At 39.9% G+C, this 23,757-nt stretch overlaps 1 protein-coding gene across 6 annotated transcripts; it reads right to left on the minus strand.

The window, feature by feature from the left end:
* Positions 1 to 241: 241 nt before the first annotated feature.
* UBE2D3 (ubiquitin conjugating enzyme E2 D3) lies at positions 242 to 23,425 on the minus strand. 6 transcript variants are annotated; one of them, XM_041424538.1, is made up of 9 exons: positions 23,288 to 23,423; positions 22,119 to 22,291; positions 8,328 to 8,391; positions 8,211 to 8,242; positions 5,710 to 5,787; positions 4,767 to 4,872; positions 3,329 to 3,422; positions 2,769 to 2,818; positions 242 to 1,759 (listed from the first exon to the last, which is right to left on the minus strand). In XM_041424538.1, coding segments are annotated over exons 3-8 (360 nt in total). In that variant the 5' UTR covers positions 8,329 to 8,391; positions 22,119 to 22,291; positions 23,288 to 23,423; the 3' UTR covers positions 242 to 1,759; position 2,769. The 6 variants fall into 6 exon arrangements, with proteins under 6 accessions (XP_041280472.1, XP_041280467.1, XP_041280470.1 ...); XM_041424533.1 differs by having other exon boundaries at positions 22,099 to 22,291; XM_041424536.1 differs by lacking the exon at positions 22,119 to 22,291 and having other exon boundaries at positions 23,288 to 23,425.
* Between the last annotated feature and the right edge of the window lie 332 nt (positions 23,426 to 23,757).

A 23,757-nucleotide genomic window follows, 5' to 3' on the forward strand; every position in this document is an offset into this window, starting at 1 on the left:
ACATCCATGTGGGGACAAGGAATCAGAATGTACATAACTATAAGCAGTGCAAAAGTGGTGCCAGTGAGAAGTCACAGATGCACAATAAAGTGATAGTACAAGACTAGAGAAAATGAAGCTATGGATGTTAAGAATGGAGACCAAAAAATTAAACAAGGAAAAATATGAAGAGGGGAGGAAAGAGTCAGATGTTTAATAATGCCCTTGTTGCTGAAAGATAAACTAATGGCACAAGACAATGTTTCTTGTAGAACAAAAATCCAATAGCAATGAGTCTTTATTCACGTTTAGTCACCTGACATGAAGAAAGTGTCTGTTGCATTAAAATAGTCATCAATGTAAATGGCAGCATGGCTGAACAAGTCCTTTTCAATGGTAACGAACATCCCACATAGTAAAGTCACTTCAACACAGCCTCATGACAATTCCCACATCAAAACAGTACTTTATTTTATAATTTTTTTGCCTCATCATTACCCCCACATTAAGATCTTTCAGTTGTCAAGTGTACAAGTTGAAGAAAAAGGTTCTCAGTCAGCAAACACAGGTGCATCAGGAAGTATCTCCACAATACACCACTTCAGATCTGCTGGGTCCCAAGTCCATCCTTGAACGCTGGGCTCCCAGCACCAAGTGCAGCCCCCTACTACGGCTACACGACTATGTTAGCTTATTAATTCTGCATCCACCAGGCCGAGCAATGTGCCAACCTGCAACAGACTGAGCATTAGAACTGAAAATGGCAGAAGAGTCACTCTATTGAACTTTACATCATTATTTGATGTTAAACAACGAGGCAAATGCCAACAGTATATACAAAAACCAGCTTTGCTTTTACAAAAGATTTTGTTTCCCATATTGATTAATCCAGGCAGCTAACTCATTGGTTTATGCAACTTTATTGAAGAAAATAAATCAATTACTAGTAGAGCTATTAGTTGATCACTCATCCATTGACAACTTGCATCATTTATTCAGTGCTATATTAAACAGTGTTTTGGAAGACAGATTAACTAATAGCTCCAAGCCTCCTAACAAAATTTAAATGAATTACAAAAATGTTCTTAAACCCTATTCTGGAATACAAGGGATGTTTGACTTCCAATTTCCATTCTCTGTAAAACAAGAACTGGTCATTCCTTTATTGACATGCATAAGATACATCACATTTTCTGTTCTGCTGATGCTATAGATTCAGTACCAATTCTCCAGACACATCAGTTATGAGCAAAAATATATAATAAAACCTCAGTTCTCTAACACTGGAAGGTTTGGAACAAGATGGATGTTGCTACAGCAATGTTACTTCTTTGATGGGAGAAAACTGAACATCCATCTCCCCTCCCCCCTTCTGGTGGTATCTTCAGTATCTGTTAGAGCAGTGAGGAATGTTTATTTAGTTTTTAATCTCATAACCAAGTTAGAATGAAGACATTGGCCACATAATACACATGCTCCATTAAAAAAAAATTCTGAATCTTGGGCAATTGTTCTTGTGTAACTACTTTACAGATTCTAAAAGCAGTTATTGTCCAAAGCTGGAAGAACTAAAGTCTTCTCAGATGAGCATGTGCATGAATGGAAGGAGGTAAACAAAAAAATAAAAAAGATGAGGTCTGATAGGGGAGCAGCCGGATAAGAAAATCAAAAAAGGAACAGTAATTTAAAGTTTATTCCAGCTATAATGCAGGTTATTCTGACTTTAAGGTAGCATCACATGGCATACTTCTGAGTCCATTCCCGAGATATTCTGTTGTACCTGCAGACAAAACCAGGAATTGAATTAACATCAGCATGAAAATGACAATTTCCCAAACAGTTTATGATTGAATTATTTTATTCCCATCTCTCTGTTCTCTTTACAATGTGATAAGTCTCTTTCTGCACCAAGACATACTTGAACTCAAAAAACAGAACAATTCCCTCCCTACACCAATTAGGATAGATATTCTCTAGTTTTTAGGAAAAGGCTTGAAGTCAAGACAAGCAAATTTGCTAGAAGTCTGTTATGAAAAAAAATGACTGAAAGAAAAGAAACAGAGACTATCTGGAATGGAATAAATAAGGCAAGTATTTCATTTGAATATTGTTCTTAGCTTAAGATTACATTATGTATCCCATGCTGTAAGTAAAGATTATTTGGTTAATAATGTCACTGGATACAAAATGTCAAATTTCCAATTTTAAAGAAAAACAACACTAGCATTTCATTACACTGAATATTCTTTTCACACAAATATACTGTTCAAAATTTTAAGACTATTTAAAGTACACTACTTCCACAGGAACTGAAATGACAATTAGTTAACTCCATGCTTGTCAGTAAGAAGTTAATAACAAGCAGATCATAATTCCCATACATTTCCGAGTTTATATGTGGAAGACAGACACAGCTGATTAAAGATAACTGAAATTTGGATTGTCTGAATTCACTCATGTCGATATATGAGGTCTCGCATCACTCTGAACCAAATTCTGACAAAATCTGGGTGAAATACTTACCAGAACAAACTGACAACGTGGCTCAGAACTCAGTAATTACTTCATACTAACTTTTTTTTTTTGACCATGCAAGAGTAGTATCTGTGAGAAATAATGACTAGCCAATACATTACACACTAACCACAGATCAAGCTGTTAAATTTCCACGTTCAGTAACTGGTGCATCCGTTATCTGTTAGTTAATCCAGTGCCTTAGAGCATGCAGCACCCAAGTGCTGACAGATTTCCATTTTGTTAAATGCACCATAATTTGCAAACAGTCTTACCCTACAGCATAGCGTATTTCTCTGTCCACTCTCTTGCTAACCTATTGTACCTAATTGGATAAATATATTTAGCATTAATATATATAAAACCCCCAAAATCTGCTTCATATAATTCTATCTGTGCAAAATGTTAAAGATACCTAAGGAAAATAAAGTTGCTACAACACAGATGGGGAAGAAAGTTCTGCTGCCCATTTTCAAGGGAAGAACCAAAATTTAAGGCCAAGCTGCTGCCTAGCGAAGACATGAAAACAACAAAAAGCTGCCTTTTCCTCATTAGGAAGTTCTAACTAGATTTATGCAGGTTAAGCAAAAAAAAAGGCAATATATATATACTGTAAAATACTTCCACACACGTGAGAAAAAGGTAAGTCTCTTTCACCCATAAACTTCAAAGATGCTAAGCTCCTTTGTTTTTAAATTATGCGCTACTCACTTCTTTGACACACAAGTTTTCTCCATCTCAGACCTTCACAAAAGGCTCAATGAACACAACTGCTGTCTGACAATGAACTCTTACAGTCTGTTAAAACACCAGTCTTGCACAATTCTCTACTTACTTGTCTCTGTCTGTTTTATAGATACGTGCAATCTCTGGCACTAGTGGGTCATCTGGATTTGGATCACATAACAGTGAACAAATGGATAAGAGAACTGTAAAAAAAAAAAAAAGCAATCTCAATAGCGAAAGAGGAATGGCAATCTCAGAAACAGTGGAGCACTGATCTTTATATTACCACAATGTTGCCACAGGACACAACCTAGAAAGTGTTTTCCAGATAAACAGCCAATATAAATTCATAACTCATTCTTAAGTAAAAAGCCCAGACTAACTTAAAGGTTTCTAAGAACTATTTCCTTCCTATTTCCCAATACTTACAGCTGTCAGTACACACATGAGAACAGCACTGTTGTCCCCAGCACTATGATGCAACATGGCAGCCAACAAAAGCACATTATGTACTCTGATGAACAGCATATCCATGGTTCTTATCACTAAAAGTAGAAAATCCTCAAATTTAAGTTTTTAGTTTTTAAATCAGACTGAATTCTGTATTTCTTGTACATAAGGGAAGAATATCCTGGTCTGCACTGATAAAACTACATATATGTTGTAAAAACTCAGTAACACTGTTGTAGGCAACTATGAGGACTTCATAATCTACTCTCAGAAAAACTTTAGAAGAAAACAGTGAAGCATTAAAATGTAGGGAATCCACATTCAAATAACAAACTGACTGTTTGGACAGACAGGAATTACAAGTTCTATAGACAAAAGGGCACTTTGAGGGATCTTTTGAAGCCACAGTGACCAGTGGCTTTGAGGCAAAACAATTAGATCATCATGAAAATATTTGAGAATTATCTATTATTTATGTAGTAAAATGAGGAAAGCCACAAATCTTCTCTTGCAACACAACATCAATTTATCATGGAGTAGGATCAGTAAACTTAGTTCATTAAGTAATGCAATGCAATGCCACTGCACCGTGGTAGAAAGCAGTATCAGTAACAACAGATTTATTCATCTACCACAGATATGCCAATAGAACTATGCATGTAACTCTAGGCAGGATGAAAAATTATGCAAATTTCAATATTAAAAACTGACTTGAAATTGATCTTTCATTCAATATGCACGTGTATCTACATGGGCAGCTCCAAACAAGCCGTTTCTTAGCCTTAGCTTGAACACCCCAACACAGGCCTAGTTCAATCCAAATACCAGCAAATTCCTCTGGGCCCAAGCTGGTAAACTCTGCTGGGAATACTGAAGCAAGTACATGGCCAGACAAGGCCTTAAACAGCCACATAGGAGAAAGTGCTAGAAAAAAAATTCCATTAAAATGCAGTATCATCAAACTGGCAAAACATAAGCTTGAATGAGGAAGGTAAGTTAAGGGAAAATTAAAGAGATGGGTAAGAACTTAACACAATCAAAGCTAAAAGTACAGTATTCAGCACAAGATGGAAAAATTTCTCCTTCAGAAAAGTTACCTTTAGAAATAGTTAAAGCAGGAGACCACTGTGATCTTAGAATATCAAGACAAATGCTGCCATTACTGTTAATATTTGGATGATAGATTCTTGTTGTAAATGCAACCTGCAACAAAAAACAAAGAAATGAAGAGTGCATTTGGGACTATGACAACAACTGCACCCATTTTGCTCAGTCAAGCTATCAGTCAATTCCATTTACTCTAAAAGAAAAGGATTAAGCAGTTAAACTGCATCAAATTCAGGAAAATGCACCCAAGCCACAAGCTCAGAGTCTCCCACTACCAGGCACTACTTCCAACAGAGAGAGGGCATGTATGAGTGTTTTAATCCCAGCTGCCTTTGATGAAGACACCCAACAGCAGTGCCTAAACAACAGTAACACTGCTGCCACACAGCTAAGGAACTTCCAGCACTGCGTGACTCCAAGGGTAGGCCTTCATATTGACTGAAAATTGGAAGACCAAGCTAGTGGCTGATAAAGCTACCAAAAAAGAGCCTATTTTGCAGTTACTGCCAAACGCTTAACAAATAACCCCTTCACTTGATTTCAGGCACTCAGCAAGTAAATCCCTACCCACAGTGTCACATTCCTACAGACCAATCCAAACAGCTACATTAATACTTGACAGTCCCCTCAGCAAGAATTCTATTATAGTAACACAAAGCTAATGAAGTTTTCCTATCAATTCAGAAAACCAGAAATTAACCCAAGTATTTTAAGACATTTGGAATTTGCACATATGGATTTACTCATAAAGAATATGCTAACACACCCAATTCCTCTGGTAATCAGAATGGGACCCACACATCTAATAGATGGTAAGAATGCCTGAAAAGAAATGAGAACTTGACAATACTACAATACAGAGGCTGGCAATTTCTGTCCTGTACTCAGTTCTTTAAAAAGCACTAATTTCACAAATGACACAGCAATACTTACCTTAGGTGGTTTGAATGGGTAGTCTGTGGGAAAGTGAATTGTCAAGAAGAATACACCACCCTGATATGGACTGTCGTTCTGTCAAAGCAAACAAATTCTCCTATTATCATCTTTAGGACTAAGTATCACTGAAGATCTTGTTTTTAAATAAATGGAAATTAGTTTAACCGAAAATGTTTAACCCACCAATACAAGTGAGACATAATTAAAATTCAATTCTTACTTCCTAAGCTAAGTAATACAGAACATAGACACGTCACTTTCTGTGTGGATCTCTCCAAGCTAATGCATCATAAAACCCAGCAGCTCTGACAATCCACTCAGGACTACAGGGCAGAAGGATTCAAATGCTTCTAAGACAGCGCCAAGAAGAAATGTTAACAGAGTGGGGGTCCCATCAGATTCAAAAAACTCCAGTTCTGTGTTTGGTGCTTACTTGTTGTGACCACCCAAGTTTAGAGTGGCCATGGACTCTCATTCTCTCCTAAATTCTGTCCTTAGTTTCAGCCCTGCAGAAAACCTGTGAGTACACAGCTAGATCCCTGTTCCTTGAAAAAAACCCCCAAAAGACCCCAACAAAAGTCTCACCCATCCTACCAGCACAACCAAACAGACAAAAGAATAATCATCATTTGAGTGAATTTTTCCTCTCATTCTGTATTAGAAATACACTGCAATCTACTATGAGAGAGTATTTCACATTTCCCTGCTCCAAGGAAAGAATTACTGGGATAACCCATTCAAGTGTCAACTATAAGCAGTAAAGCAACATGTGGAAGTAAAAAAGATGATAGTTAGAAGGAAAAACTGGAGTGACTAAATGGGGATTGTGTAAGTTAGTAGTTACAAGAAGAAAGAAGCAAAAAGGTTTTTAACTCAGAATTAGAACTAAATTTCTGAAACAGAGCTAACAACTTCATTGTTTAACCTGAAGAATACTTTGCTGTTAATTCTGGACTCAGGGCTAGGGAAAATTAATTTGAGGAATACACAGTACACTTCTGCATTATTTGTAAATTGAATTCTCCTCTTAACTGCAAAAACATTTCACCAGTGTAACGAAATAACTATGTATAACTTAAATACCAGAGAATGAAAATCTGGACCACAAGACAGGGGACTCAAACCCTCAACATGTAGATTACACCCTATCCTGTCTCTGATGAAATCTAGTGATCAAGATGTAACTTCTTCTATTTGGTCAATACATATCATATGAGGCCTTAAGGAGCCAAAAAATACCAACCCTTTGGCTGTACATATTCTGGGGATACATTTTATCAATTACAGAAACTCCTCTTTAAAATGTGTTAAACTAAAGCACACTCTCACACACCTGTTCAGGAAAATCACAATATCCTATTGCAGAGGTGAAGACCAGACTACTGGTTCTTCAATCCCTGTCTGTTATTAAAGGCAGCACCAGAACTACTAACACCACACTGGCACTTCTGTCAGGATACTGCCCGATCTGGAAACAGGAACGCAGACCTTCTGACACCACGAAAACCACACGGTGAAAAAAGGAGCTGTACATTATTAAACCACAAGGGAAAACTAAAAATAACAATCCCAATTTAAATTCAACCAGTGCTTAATACCTCGTGACCACGCAGACACCAGGCACACAGAATCATCATATCCAGTGTGGTGCACAACACTCCTTGCCATGTAAGTATGAATATAGCTATTGAACAATTCTATCTTTTTGAGGTACCTAGTTACAATCAATGATGAGCAGGTACTTTGGGATGAAGAGACATTTTTCAGTCCAGCAAACCTCTAATAGCCACCTCCTCATAACACACTTGTAGCTATATATACAGCCAGGGTAATTCAGCATCACTGATATTTAATGCCTACTTTGTAGCCTCACCAAAGGCTTGTCTTCACAAATTACAGGTTTTGACTTTTAAATACCGGTAACCAGAAGACTCCAGATATGAACTGCTTCCAGGATGCTTTCAACAAAAGCAAACATTTGGCTTCCTTAATGAGGAAAAAGTCCCATTCAGGTTTCAGATGCTTACTGAACATTCAACACTGACTTTTTTTTCCTGTCATAACTGAAACCTCACATTTCAGTGATTATTCCCTCTTCTATTCTTTCAAGTATTCAAGATCTCAGCATTACACCAGAGCAAATATGGATTCCCTTCTAAGATCCACACAAAAACATCCCAACTAATTCCTGACAGTAGTACCAGGTCCTACTACAAAGTTCATGCTAGATTAAAACTTTAGAAAAAGTTAAATGCAAACAAAGTTTCTACATTGCTCTAGAGATTATTTCAGCTGAAATACACATCCTCGTAAAAACACCGTAACAACAAAATAACTGATGGTTTTTTTCCCCTCCCTCATTTTCCTTTACTGTAATGAAGACCTCTAGAACTAAAGTCAGATAAGAGAAGCTAACAAAAGTAAACCAAAACCCCAGAGTTTTCTCCTCAGTAAGAACTACTCATTTAATATTACATCACAAGAATCGGAATACTTACGGGTCCCATAATTGTGGCTTGCCAATGAAACACTACAAAAGAAAAACTCCGCATTATTATCTAGGCATGATATGCTTTGAGTCAGCAGAACAAAACATAAAACTTAAAGTCACTTACTGTCATCTCCAACGGGACCTGCTGAACACTGTGCTGGAGGATCACGGGCTAAGTCACTAAGTTCCTTTAAGAAAACAAAACCAAACAAAAATAGTAATTTTCACTTCATGCCTAGCAAAACCCTTAAACAGTTTTTCCATATACAAACACAGAAGAATGTGCCATTAACAACTCTAAGAACCACTATATCAGTATCAAAAATGTTTATAACAAAGGAGCACCAAAGCCACCTATGACTACAATGACTATGCCTTTCCCAATTCATGTATGTCACTACTGTGAAAACACTCCAGCTGAAGGAAGAAGGACACAGCCTTGAACTGGCAAAGTTTAATTACTTTTTGATTGAGATTTACAAGGACTCAGTCTAGAGAAGCCTGAAGTGGAAGGAGAGAAACCTGTTGATGAGTCTTCATGAAACAGGAAGCACTCTGTATGTAACATCTGACATTAGAACTAAGAACGGCAAGAAAAAAACCCCACAAACTTGGTTTCACTTTATCCACTACCTGAATCAGGGATCTACCTGACAAAGATCAAAACAGACAGGAAAATTCAAGAGGCTCACAAGTGCTGTAATCAGGCAAAATATCTGTATTTATTTTAAACTTTGCATTTAAGACAATTATGCCTTTAAAATTAAAAATTACTTAACTGCAGAAACACTTCTCTCCCTCCCCCACTACAGAGGAATGGAAACAGACATTTCAGATGGAGGATTCCTTGTGCAGTAACAGTACTGCCGTGAGAAAACAAAAAAAAGCTATCCATTAAATTGTTTTAATGCTCCACAAGTCATTTGTTTGGACAGTGTCTTAGAATTAAATTTACACTTCCAGTTAAAGCATGCAACAACCGCCTTCTTTCTCCCCTGCTCTCCCTTGACTCTAAAAAGGGCTTCAAGAGCTTCGATAGATAAATCTGCACTTGTCAAGTTACCCAGAAAGTCTTGAAAAAAGGCAAAATATTCAGCCCCTCTTTCATACATTAACAGTTTCACACAAGTTGTTTTTTTTTCCCTGGAAGCCTGTACAAGCCATTCAACCAAGAACTTTGTCAGACATTTGAGGAAGCCAGGCATACATACACCTATGCATATTTGGACCAGACAGCTAACTCCTGCCTGGGAATATCCTAATGGACACCCTTTAAGTTTCACAAATTCTGCATTCCATAAAAATTTACTCAGTATAAGCCAACACAAAATAAGGAAAAAAAGCCCAACTTATGTTTCTTGTAACATAAAACACCTTGTTCTTTGGTAAGATGATAGCTCCTGCAAACACAGAAAGAATAACACCACTTCAACATGTGCAAGTCCAGACACTAAAAAAACCCCCAATCACAACCAACCAAACAACCAACCATCCCCCACCAAACAACAAAATCACATCACCCAAAGCCCAAAACAATCCTCTTCCCTCCAAACACCAAGAAAATTTAATCCCCAAGTTTCCCCTCTCTACCCGTATTAATTCTGATGAATTTTCCAGTTCACATTTCCATTTTGCACTGGCATCAGTCTGTTGTACAAAATGAAACCGTATCAGTTTTGATAAGCAACGGCACAATGAAGTTAATAATAGCACAGCTCATTTGTTTTGTTTTTTTTTTCCCCTGGAAGCCTGTACAAGCCATTCAACCAAGAACTTTGTCAGACATTTGAGGAAGCCAGGCATACATACACCTATGCATATTTGGACCAGACAGCTAACTCCTGCCTGGGAATATCCTAATGGACACCCTTTAAGTTTCACAAATTCTGCATTCCATAAAAATTTACTCAGTATAAGCCAACACAAAATAAGGAAAAAAAGCCCAACTTATGTTTCTTGTAACATAAAACACCTTGTTCTTTGGTAAGATGATAGCTCCTGCAAACACAGAAAGAATAACACCACTTCAACATGTGCAAGTCCAGACACTAAAAAAACCCCCAATCACAACCAACCAAACAACCAACCATCCCCCACCAAACAACAAAATCACATCACCCAAAGCCCAAAACAATCCTCTTCCCTCCAAACACCAAGAAAATTTAATCCCCAAGTTTCCCCTCTCTACCCGTATTAATTCTGATGAATTTTCCAGTTCACATTTCCATTTTGCACTGGCATCAGTCTGTTGTACAAAATGAAACCGTATCAGTTTTGATAAGCAACGGCACAATGAAGTTAATAATAGCACAGCTCATTTCACTGCTGCTGTTCGTACAAGTGTGGGAAACAGCTCTTTCCAGATCATCACAGTACATGCATTTAGAATGCATTTTGCTATACTCTTCAAATATTACTGGGGGGCCTGATGACAGATTTCTTTCTGCCATTTAGTATCTGCTATACTCTCCAAATATTACTGGGGGCCTGATGACAGATTTCTTTCTGCCATTTAGTATCACTTCTTAGAAGTTAATGTTGTTCATTATCCTCCAGAAAAATTTGCTAACTTAGATTTATGTTATCCATGTAAAGGCAAACAATAAATGTAGAAGAAGCTTCTGACAGAAAGGGGTTTTTTAAATTTTCAGGGCATTTTTTCTTCTGTTTAACAAATACAGGAGGTTTTGTTAATCAGGCTTATTTGTCATCAAAATGTATTTTCTAGTTCTAAGAATGATCAATCATTTCCAAAATCTGAGCGGAGAAAAGATATCATGTCCCTTGAAGTAAGCTGTAGCAAAAGAATAAGCAGAAAGACACAAATGCTATTATTTTAATGCAGTTGTACAGTCATTACTGGATTTAACAGTAGAAGTACATTTACATCCTCGAGGGTTTTTTTTAAACTCTCACAGGGACTAAGAACTATGAAGACTCTTCATGCCATTTATGAAAATTATAAAACTGAGTATCATGAAGACAAGGATGAGAAAAGATTAGCATAAAGTGGACTGTCAGAGATATGTGCAGTAGACTAGAGAGGTCTTCAAAAGGTACTACTATCTTCAGAGAAACAATAATTCAGTACTCAGGATAAAAATAGGTACTTTACCACAGCAGGAAAATTAGTAATTCAACATCAATAATTCAACCAGGAAAAGTAATTGCAGATGTAAGACATAAATTAAATTTAGTAAGTTCCAGTGACACATTTGTGCAAAAAACCCTTTGGTAATACTAAAAAAATTCAAAAGCTGAAACAAATGAGTTTCAATATTCCAGGCTCCAATCATTTCAAAATTTACGTCTATACTCCTTTTAACTACTTGAACTGCTCAAGATAACAAGGTAGCAGTGACCTTCATTAACGAAAGGACTAAAGTTTTGTCTAGTCTAAAACACCTCAGTAAAAAAAAAAAAAACACCCTTACTGTGCTAATCAAAGCAGTTCAATATACAGATAATTCTGGGAACAAATGATATACTGGTTGGCATTTCACCCACAGAGCAAGTAATTCACCCACTGAATCTGTAGAGAAAAAGCTGAGGTGGCACACACTCTCGTATTTGCTTCTCAGGGTACTGTGGTCAGACAAGTCTGTAGTAAAGCTGTTTGCTTCAGCCGAGCACAAAGGGCTGCGGAAGAACTTGGGCAAACATGAAGCAAACCCTGGATCACAGTAACACCAGACCTACTCCATCTTTCTGTTGAGTGACACTTCTCATCTACATAAAAAGGGGAGGCTTTTTAAAACAAGGGAGTGGAAAGTTCTGAGTAACTTTAAAAAGCACCTCCTTCTGAAAGCTACAACTCTACTGAACACAACAGGCAAACTGGAATAACTGGAAATTGAACAAGCAGAGGCACGTGGGCTGTGAGATCTGGAGTGCAGCTGAAGCATTTTGTTCAAGGAAAGGAAGGGGCTTTTTTTTTTTTTTTAAAAAGCTTCCCACTCAGGAATATAAATACAAACCTACTTTCTTTCTCAGCTTAGCAATCAAGAGTAACGATTCTATAACAAATAAATACTGAATCTAATATTTTTACATATAAGAGCTTTCCGCTTCTCCTATTCCTTCTACCGTACCTACTTCTCCAACTTTGCTGCTTTTTGTTAACATGGTTTCAGTAGTGCTTTCCCTTTCTCAAGAGGTATTAAGCTACATCCCAAATTTCCTTTAAAATCCTCAAAATAGAACCCACATTTTCCTGGAATCAGTTGTTACAGTTTTTCACTTCAGAGGTGGCTTTAAAGAAAAACCAAAACAAAACTCCCAAGCAGCAAATGCGAAAGACTACACAGAAACAATAACCCAAATTTGGTGAGGAGTGTCACGCCACGCACCTATCGGAAGGGATTAGTCTTGAACTACAACCATGACCAGCAGTCTCTGTCACTGCCAGAGGTTTCCGGTGCAGCTCCAGCATGTCACCGTTTCTGTGTCCCAGTTTCCAAATATAAAGTGTGATAGTTCCTACCTCTCCACAGGGATGATTAGTCACTCAGCATTTTACAGACTAGAACACTGTTAAAAGAGTAAGTACCAATGCCACTGCTAGAGGACAACAGCAATGTAACATAGACAAGGAGCAATACATGCACAATTCTTCAACAGTTTTGGAAACCAGGGATCAACAGAAATAAAACAACAGCACCCACCACTGCAACAGACAGATCTGCTCTAACACAAATTCAGCATGTTGTTCTCTGCCAGTTTCACAATAGGTTGCTAGCAAGATTCAGTTTCACTGGTGAAACAGCCTCATTTTTTATCTCCTCCCTTCTCTTTCACTATACATTTATCAGAAAGCTAACAAAAAACCACAAACCAGTATTTTAAAGAAAAAAATGCTAATAAAAAAGCTAACTAACCTGCTTGGTTTGCAGCAATATGATCACAACTAAGATAGAAAATGTGGCTTATGCTTCAAGTAAGGATTCAAAACTTTGACATGTGAGAGCAAATGCAGGACTATGATCCTATAATAAAACCAGAAGTATCTTTCTTTTCTTGACAGAAAAGCTGCTAAAAAAAAATTCCCTCTAACAACTCCTCTCTACCAGCTATTTAAAAGATTACAGAAGCCATATAAAGAATGAAGAAACTTTAAAGGCTGACAAAGGATATCTCAACTAAATATGCATGAACAAGGAAACAGAAGTTTTCAGGTCCCAGAAAATTCTGTTAAGAGATGATAGCCTGGTGCCTACCAAGCTGCCTTCTTGCAAGGTACCAAATAATGCAGGCATCTGCACCAGTTTCTTCCCATTTGTCAGATTCCATACTCCCTGTGGCACTACTGCATTTTTTCAGTTTAAGCTGGAAATAGCCAGGCCTTCCTTTTAATGATAGTAACAGCTGACTTAAACACAGTGACAGAAGATCACTCCAACCAGAATGACAGAAGATTGTCCTCCACAGGCCTTAATTCACAGTTACGTTTAATATTGGTTCATAACATGGGTATTTGTTAAAATTACATACTGCAGCTTTCTGGTTTGTACTCAAGAAAGCATAGAGGGGTTGATTTAGAGGGGTTTGCCTTAAATTTCCAGAAAATAACTTGAAGGACATGAAAGGTGATATGCAGTTAAATCAGAAGAAAAAAATAAATCAACAAACCACAACACAAAAAACCCAAGCAACAACCCACGATGCACACACACACAAAACCCCACCCCCCAACCCAAAGAAACCCAATCCAACCAAAAAAGGACAAAGAGAAAAACGAACACTTAGGCCAATCAAAAAAACAACATTCATTAAGTTGACTGCTTGTCTAATGATGTGTCAAACAGGATATTTCAAACTCTAGGCAACCAAAAATTCATCACTGCATTAGTCTTACTCATTAGCTCACAGCTGAAAACAGCTTTAAAAAAGAAGGAAGGATTGGAAGCAGCTATAAAGGGAGGGGAAGAACATTTAAGCCTGTTTGAAGATTAAGAAAGTGTCAAGCAGCAAAGAACTACTGCCTCATCCCACACACCTGCATTTGAAACATTCGGCTCAGCATGGAAATTAATTACACCTGGAAGCAGAAAATAACAGTTTGTAAGGACACTGAATGTGGATTTCTAAGCTGAGTAAGAAAGCAATGGCATAATAGACATCACAAAACAAATGTAACCAGCAGAAAATTATCTGTTTCAAACAAGCTGGCCTTTTGGCGAAAAATAAATAGATAAAAGCAACGTGTAATGGCAGTGCAAGATACAGAAAGATGTAGCTTCCTCTTGATTAAAAAAGGCCAACTATGCAGAGAAAACACATGAAAAGCAGTCAGTAAAAATAGCAAGGACAATGAGCACAGAAAGGTTTTTAAGAAACGCAAAACACAATTAGCAATGTAACAATTGTAATTCTCCCTATTTTGGTTATTCTGCTTCTATTTTTCATGGTTCTCCCTTCAGTCCTTAGTACTGGATTTTTCGGCCTGTATCTCACATACTGTTTGTACAGTGTCTAGCAGTAATACCATCGTGCTATAATAAAAGACAAACATTGAAATATTCATGTTTTAAGCCTCACATTTAAGGAAGGAAATGCCAGACTGCTGTGCCACTGTAATTAAATCACTCAGTGTACTTGGACTGTGATATAAACTACTCAGGTGACTACCTACTATCTCTTCAAAGAACCTACCTTTCAGTACACAAGCCCTTTGTGAATGAGAGTATTGTCTACAGCTGTTCTCATCTGTTCTGGAATCTGGAAGGAGTACAATGCAGGTAATGGTTTTTGGGAAATTTCAGAGTTACTGCAACTAAAATGGCTGTCTATTTATTCCAGTGTTTTGCAGAGTAGTTGGACAGATCCAAGTGGAAAAGGAATGCAGTTACAGACTTTGCTTTCCTGGTCACTCCCTAAAGGCTTTCAGAACAAACTTTAAAAAAAGGTGGCAACTACACACCTGTAGCTGTGCTTTGAACCCAAAAGTACAGTTTGTTTCTCCTAAAGTAACCAAAACCACAGAAGCTGTCTTACTCAAGATGAAGAAAATCTGACTGCTTAACACACAAAATCTGAGGTATTATAACAATTACCATACCCTGAAAACAGCAGAGCTTCTTAAAACATACCTATGCTCAGTGGAGAATGAGGACTGTACACAGTGGCTAAAGTACCTTGAAGAGGCAAGTGTGAAGTGAAGGACTGGTTAACTACTAAGTCATTCCGTCACAGCTGGGTATTTTAATTCTGCCATTTCCAAGCTTCTGAATATCAGACAGACACTGAAACTTAGCATGGCTTTTCCCTTGAGAGTTTTTTCCTGCAAGAACCACAGTAATCTTTGGTTCTGTAACCCAAGACTACAATGCAGCCCTCAAAGAAGAGGGTAACTGGTATAAACAAAGGCCACACAAGAAACACCAAGATGCACCTTGCTAAATGAAACAGAATGACTGGGAAACAAAGGGACAGGTGAAATTCAGTACAGACAAATGTAAACTGATGCAGGTGGAAAGAAGTTTATACTCAAAGTAAAGCACTCTGTCCTGATGGCTACCTCTCAGAAGTGCAATTTGGGCATTGTGCTAGACATTTTCACACAAATGCTGGCTTAATATTCCTTAGATGCTGCAGTCTGGCCGCATTATGCAAGAGCCTCCCAACATGATGCCCTTCAGCTTGTTGAGGGTACAGTAACTTATGTCTGGTTTGACACATAACCAGAAGTGGCACCTGTACACCCAACGCTCCATGTGACAGAAGAGTCCCACAGTTTGCCAAAACTACACAACAACTTTGGAGACTGGCAGTGTGCAGGACAAGGTTTTGTAGAAATGACAAGTGGCCTCAACGGGGCACAACATCAGTCAGTCTACACTTTCTGAAAAGCTACAACAATTATCCATGTTAAAAAAAAAAAAATGAGGACGGTGTAACAGAGTTATCAAATTAGTATTCTAACAAGTAATACCATGTCTTTAATCAGCATGGTGAATTCACTGTTTAGCAGTAGCTTGATATATTATTCTGAAATTTATTAATGAACCTAACCAACTCTGAAAATCAGCTCTCCTTTTAAAAACTGTCTTGACTTTCACCGGTCCATACTTTGTATGAATACAAAGATATGTGTGAAAGTTATTACAATATACCATAGGGGTGTAGTATATGGACACAACTATATGGGACTGACCACAGTGCCTTAGCTACACTGTACAATTACTCTATCATATTTTGCTAGTTCTGAAACTAGCCTTCATCATCATTCTAAGGGCCTGTCTATAGGACTAGGTACAGTTACACACAAAATCAACCCACACCAAGACAGCTAAACCAACCACTACCAAAACAAAACACAAAACTATCTGGAGGACAACTGCTCTTACAGTTGAGTTCCACCTCAGCTATCTAGAGAATAGTGATGTACAGAAGATTCTTAAAAAATAAATGAGGGAAGTTTTTTTTAAAAAAAAGTTTCGAAGCATTTTTATGAGCAGACTGAATCCTGAAGTAGGGGAGTAAAAGGGCATCTTGCTCATGTGGCAAACAGTAATTCAGGAGATCCTCTTATATTATTCAAGGCAAGAAAAAATTACAACTAAGGCTAAAAGGAAAAACAAACTTTGCATTTATCTGATTTAAGATTTTTTTGGCATTACTACTCAAATAGGCCAACAAAGGTTGATAAGTACTGCCCTTCATCAGTGCACTTATTTGTATTTATTAGACACTTAGAAGAGCTCACAGAGGTGATGAACACCTGGCCAACCTAACTCCAGGTTACAGAGAAAGCTCACTATAAAGTTAACTGAACATTTAATACAATCTTCTTGCCTTCCGCATCAGAAAAACCCAAAGCACTTCAGCAGCTGCACTTAGTTCAGCTGGCAACTCTGGTGTCCAGATGCTTGTGGAAAGGTTTAAATGTTGGTCACCTCTATCTGCTGGGCTGTAACATTTGCAGAGCAGTCCACAATCCTCTCATCTTGCTTTCTTAAGACCATAATAAAAACCTATCACAATTACAATGGAAAAAACTGCAGGAGATCTTGAAGATGTCTAGTGTATCACATATCTCAAAGGGATGATGTTCAGAACAAAGGCTTCCTTTACACAAAAAATATAATACTGAAGTTTACTGTTGGTTAAAATTTCCCTATCTATTTAGCTTTCAGTCCTGAATCCTGAGATGCTCTACTTTCCAGTATTAAACTTTGTCTACATCCATGTGTTTTACAAAGGCATAAACTAAAGGCATAAACACCAATTTAAACTTGTGAATGTAATTTTAACTATTTTTTTTTGCAAAGCTTCCCCAACACAACTACCAAATTTAATCAGATCCGTGCCCTACAGAAGACCGGTGAAGAGAAACTGGTTTCATTGGGTTTTTTTTTTTAAAATCTCCTGCATTTTTCATGTAGAGTTGAAGACATTAAATTTATATTCCAAAGTTTACAGAACTTTATCAACCAGGTGCAACTCTACACAATTTAAGACTTTAACATCAACTTGGCAAAAAGCAACCACATTTAAAAATGCACTACTGACTGCAGTTATATATATACACAGATACACATTCACAGTGCTGCTTTATTTTTTTTTTCTGCATATTCTACTGTCGGGTTACTACATTGAATCAATCACAGGAAAGAATTGGGCTTGTAACTCAGCCCTTCCAATATAAGCTACAGCATCTCAGCCTAAAACCATCAATAGAAGTTATTCTGAGAGATCAGACCTAAGGCCGAAGTGCACACCACAAGTTCCCATCTGCCAGCACTGATGCACAGAGGAGGGTCCTACACAAGAGCACAGGGCAGACAGTCAAACTGGCAAAACCTTCATATTTGCAACAGAAAGACTCATCAGGGATGATGTATCAATGCCCTGATCCGAATGACACAAAAGCTCAACCCTTTCCCACTCCCCCTTACCAGCCGTCACTTGACATCTCAAGAGAAGGTTAAGAACCTCCATCCTCTCTCTCCTCCAACAGTTCAACCCAGTGGATGCACAGAACACATCCACAGGTAGGGAGGGCATAACACCAGGCTGGAACAGGGCTCCACAAGTTACAGAGAGATGCCTTTGGCGAGAGGCAATTCACTGCTCAGTACCCAACAGCTGCTGCTTACAGCTGTTTCCATCCTTCTCCACTCCCTTACCCATTATTTGTGAGCTCAGAGAAAAGCCTCAGGACTGGTTACAGACTGGGCAGGAAGTCAAAGGGAGCTTGTTCTGTAGAGTTCCACATCAAGCCTTCTGTAGAAGAAACCCACACTAGGAATAACAGCAAAAGCACATTTATTTTCAAAACCAGACCTCTAAAAGCTGAAATGATCATAAAGATCCTAAGAGCTGGCTACCCTTTTTACTCTGTATACATGATCTCACCTAAATCCTTGTATACTGGAGGACTCTTTTTAGTACCCATCTAATGGAATATTGATCTCTGAAGTTTGTAAATCACTTAAGTGAGATAACAATCCCCATTCTCTCCCCACTCCAATGCACGCAGTTAAAGTTCTGTGCTGACTGGAAACTTGTTTCACAAGCACTGTGTTCAATTAACAAGAGAAATCTTTAAGTTATCGCAGTCCAAACTTCCTAGCTAAGGAAGCCTTGGTTTTCCTCTTTCATAAAAAAATGACCAGTTCTTACAACACATCCAATACTTTATTAAAAAATTCTGGCCTTCAATACAGCGTACCAAACATACCCAATTAAGAAACATTATTTTCATTTTAATGATATTCATTTCATTAGCAGAACTATCACTTCTTTTTGGATAAGCTAAATCTTAAACAGAATTTAAGTGATGACAGCTTTCATCAAATGCTAAATATTTTATTCTGACCTTAGAAAACATTTGAGTTCTTCAATACTAGGGCCTCCCGAACTCCATTACTGCACTATCATGATTTAAAAACCAACCACTGCCTTCTGGCTCAATGTGACCTTCTTACCACTGAGTGTGATAGTTGTGCTGAATTATCCTCTCAAGGCAGGGCCTTAGTCTAGCCCTGGATAGTCACAACAGTTAAGTGAAATTACAGTAAAAAAGGTAATTCAATACATAGAGAGAGCATTTACAAAGGTTTAAAGCATTTCAACTAAGCTTACATCAACTGAATTTCATTAGCTAGCTAATCTTCACTTTCTGAGCCCCTAAACACACAAATCCAGACTTATTTCTACACATTCATTCAAAGCATGAGATCAATCATCTAACTTCGAGAAAGCCCAGTAAACAAAATCCAAGACTGCCCGCAAAAGTGTTGTGGGTTTCATCCAGAGAGGAAAGCTTAATTCCAATCAGCTTTATCATAGATTGTTTTTTTTTTAATTCAAACCAAGTTCAAAAGAAAAAAGTAGCAGCAGAAAAATAAAGTAATAAGCAGGCTTTCCAATTCTTCGACTTTGGTTAAACTAATGCAGATTTCCATGCAGTCCTCACTGAGGCACATTACACCTCATCTCTGGAAAATACTTTATTTCCAGGGTTAGGAGCATTTCTTACTATGAGCATCTGGAGAAGGGGGTGTTAAAGCTGCAATTAATTATACATCTAGGAACAGTGCTGGAGGCTGTAGCCTCAGGAAAATAGTTAATTCGGTCTCCACTCCACCAGTGTCAATGGAAGCCTTCTATCTGTACTTAAATAGCAATAAATGGTTTTGCCACCTTCAGCCTTTAGCTTCCAGGATGCCAACTCCACTTAAGATTTTCTAATAAATTATTCCAATATAATGATGCTGGCTTGTGCTGTGCTTAATCAAATGGCCATAAAACACAGCAGGCACAAGCTTTCTTAAGGATTATACAGATGAGACATTTCATGCACACATCTCCTGTATTAATTCTATTTTTAGCCTATCAAGATCACTTAGGCCACTTACATTACCTCACTTTAATGGATGCGTACAGCAATGATAAAATGGATGTGTACCAATGATGCAACATTTCCAAGTTTTCCAAATTTTATGCATTCCTGATTCCCTGCTCCTACATAAATGCTACCCTGCTACTGGATCATCATCATTTGAAGCGGAAGCTCCAGCACGCTGCAGCAATTACAGGATGCGTTTTTAGCAGGCACCATAGACACTTCAGACCACGACAATGTGCCACAGCATGCACCAAGCATTTAGATACATGCTCATAAATCAATGTGAATTTCTTGATAATTCTGGGGGGAAAAAAGGGAAAAATTTCATCCTCAGGAAAGAAAGCACATAATTTTATGGGAAAAGAACCTGCTTTTTATCATACTGCAAAGCAAGCCACATCAAGGCCAGAGTTTCGGGAAAAGAACCTGCTTTTTATCATAAAACAACTGCAAAGCAAGCCACATCAAGGCCAGAGTTTTGCCAACTGAACAAAGCTGCCCCCAGAGCAGATGGCACCGATGCCATGACAAACTCCAGCATAACAATAATCTTTCTGGGATTGGCTGTGTACCTGACAACTACTTCACTTTGGGGAGTGCTTTATACAGGGTGTTCCAGAAGCAGACAACCCAACACTCATAAATACTCATTTACAAATAAATACTCATTTACTTTCGTTTTCAAATCAGAAGTAGAATTTGCCAGTTATGTCTTAAGAGTGGTTGCATTCTGAATGTGTAACAGACTTCAAATTAAAGACACACACACACACACTAACAGAGTCTCAAAGTCTAGTTTACTCAACATAATGAAGAATGTTATTTTGCTTGATACGTCAACTCCACAAAGAGGGAGTAAACCAAACAGACTGAAAATATCTTCACTGGTACATTCAGGATGTCATCTGCTGCAGGAGACAATGAATTCTAGTCCTGACAAGTAGTAACACAAACTAAATCGGCTGTGGTGATTACAATGTTCTGAAGTCCTGGGTTCTCTTTAGCCTGTTCTCATCTACTGCCAAAGACAAACTACAAGGAAGCAGAGTTCCAAGGTCTGATCTGTGATCTTACAGTAGGAAGACAGGGAATTCCAGCTTATCAGTGACAATGCCTTCTCCCTGGGCTTTACTGGTTGACAGGATTAAAATTACATTCACAACCATTTCATTACAGAACTGGCCCTGCTGTTTTTTTGTCAGCATCAGCCCCTGTAAACATTTGTACTGGAAACCAGTAAAGAAAGCAATGCCCAAAGAACGGTTTCATTTCATGAAGAAAGTTCACCTTCCAGGCTTGCAAATAGAAAAATCAAAACTACAAACTCCATGTAAATTTAGAAGTGTATCTTGTAGTGTGGTGTGATTAAACTGGTAAAAAAAACCCAAACAAACACACATTAAAAAAAAAAAGGCAAAAAGAAAAAACCCTAACCCAACTATCTTCCCAATCCTAAACTCTTGCACCAGATAAAGGAAGAACCTTGCTACTTACACAGCGGAAAAGAGCTAAGGACCAGTACAACACAAGCCTGTACACAACAGGCCAAGACGCTGAAGTCAGAGATGACTTACTGGTTCAAGAGTCACGCTGAATCGTTTCCAGGTTCTGACCACGAGATTACTACATAAGTGGGGGTTTGTCTTGGTTTACATTTGACAATAAATTCTTACCTGCAGCGCCCGAACGTGTTTCATAAGCATGAGCTGATGACAAAGCATACCAGGGAGTATCCTAGCTGTGTTTCAACTCAAGTGATATCATCCACTAACACTGAGAACAAGTTTTGATGGCAGATTCAAAAGGAATTGTTTTGAAATTCTTGCCAGAGCACAACCATAATTCAGGCAACCCATTCAGCTATCCAGAACGGATTTAAAATTTTCGAGAACAACAGTACTATCCATTCACTAAAAACATTATAAAAAACGCTTTTTTTGTCTAAAATATGACCACAGGCACTGTGTGAAATTAAAGCGAGACTAACGGGCGGCATGAAGTTTACACACTGTCTACAAAAGGTGTTTTGTGCACTGAGATTCACCGATTTCAGGACACACTGACGTTCTGTCATCTTGGCAGGCTATGAGATGACCAAGAAACTCCTCAGAGCTCTTGAAACACGTAAATGCTCCACGTAGCTCGCCTGAGAAGGAGCACAGACCAACAGCGACTTCCCGGTTACGCCGCTGCGCTCCCCATCGCGTTTTGCCATTACATCCCAGCAATTCTCAAACCTGCCGAGAAAACCCAAACCTACTCAGGGGCAACTTCACGCCGGGCGCCTTCTTACCCTGGGAGCGGTTTAATAGAAAACAACCACGGCCACAAGAAAAAAAAAAGAAAATTAAAAAAAAATTTTAAAAAAGGAAAAAAGAGAAAAATTAAAAAAAAAAAAAAGAAAGAAAAAAAAACACCAAACCAACAAACAATCATCACCTCGGCATTTTTTCCGAGTTAGCCGCCGCGAAGTTGCTCCACCCGGCTCCGATTGTGCAACGGGGGGGAGGCGGCGGCGCGCAGCGCGCTCCCGCCGGGGCGCGGGGGGAAGCTATTCCCGGACGGGCGATGGACTCCCGGGTGCCCGGAGGTCCCCGGGGCGGCGGAGAGGGGCGACTGCGGAGCGAGGGCAGCGCCGCGGTGGCTGCTCCGTGTGTCCGTGCCGCGTTATTGCGGAGCGCGAGGGATCCCGGAAAGCGCCCGGGCCAGGCGGACCCGCCGCCATCTTACAATGCGGGAGAGAAGTTGCACAGCAGAGGGGAGAACCCGGCCGAGGGGCCCGGCTGCTGCCCCGGGCAGCGCCTCCATCGCGCCGAAACCCCTCGGCACACAACGAGCCGGCGCCATCCGGGCCGGCTTCGGCGGAAGGGCAGCGGCAGCGACCCCGGGCTGTGCTGACATCCGAGCGGCCCCGGGAGCTGCCTCTCTCCAACCCCCCCACCCGGCCCCCGCCCTCAGGAAGAGGCCGGGGCCGAGCTCCGAGCTCAGGCCCGGAGTGAGCGGCCTCACAGCCCCAGCCGGGCCGCTGCCCCGCCGGAAGGAGCCGCCGCTTCCCGGCCTCTTCAGCCTCCGCCTCTCCCCCCCCGCCCGTCTCCTCTAGGGGGGAGGGGGGGAGGAAGGCGATGGGGGAAGGGGAAGAAAAAACATCCAAAAAATAACAATAAAAAGAAGGGCGAAGAGGTGAAGGGGGAGGGGGGTACGGTGGAGGAGGAGGAGCCGCGGTGCTCACTCACCTTGTTGATGCGTTTCAGCGCCATTGTGTGTGTGCGAGTGCCGGGCCCGTCTACGCGCCGCGGTGACTCCGCGCTCCGCTCGGGGGGCCGGGAGGGAGGAGGAGGAGGAGAAGGAGGAGGAGGAGGAGGAGAACGGGGAGGAAGGCGGAGAGGGGGGAGGGGGCAGCTGCTCTTCTCCTTCCTCCGGAAACAGCCGGGGGGGGCGCCCGACCGGCCGGCCGGCCGAAGTCCTGCCTGCCTGCGGGCAGCGGGGCCGTGAGGCTGCCGGGGGAGCGCTCCGCCCGCCGCCGCCCGTCACGGCCGGGAGAGGGTGCGAAGTGCCGGGAGAGCCGAGAGGCGTCGCCCGCCCAGGGAAGAGCGACAGAGGAAGGGCGAGAGAGCCCCGCGCTGCCGCCGCTGGCCAGGCCCGGACGCCGCGGGAGGGAGGGAGGCGGGGCCGGGCCCGGTACGCGCCGCCAACGGCTCCCGGG

This window comes from Onychostruthus taczanowskii, unplaced genomic scaffold, assembly GCF_017590055.1.
Source record: "Onychostruthus taczanowskii isolate IOZ18803 unplaced genomic scaffold, ASM1759005v1 scaffold82, whole genome shotgun sequence".
NCBI classification, from domain to species: Eukaryota; Metazoa; Chordata; class Aves; order Passeriformes; family Passeridae; genus Onychostruthus; species Onychostruthus taczanowskii.

Excerpts from the sequence above, each read along its gene's own strand:
- UBE2D3 (XM_041424533.1), bottom strand. The coding sequence starts at position 22,128 with ATGACAGAACGTCAGTGTGTCCTGAAATCG. Across the intron at positions 8,243-8,327 it reads AGGTCCCGTTGGAGATGACA|TGTTTCATTGGCAAGCCACA; the intron begins GTAAGTGACTTT and ends TTTCTTTTGTAG. Across the intron at positions 2,819-3,328 it reads TATAAAACAGACAGAGACAA|GTACAATAGGTTAGCAAGAG; the intron begins GTAAGTAGAGAA and ends TTATCCAATTAG.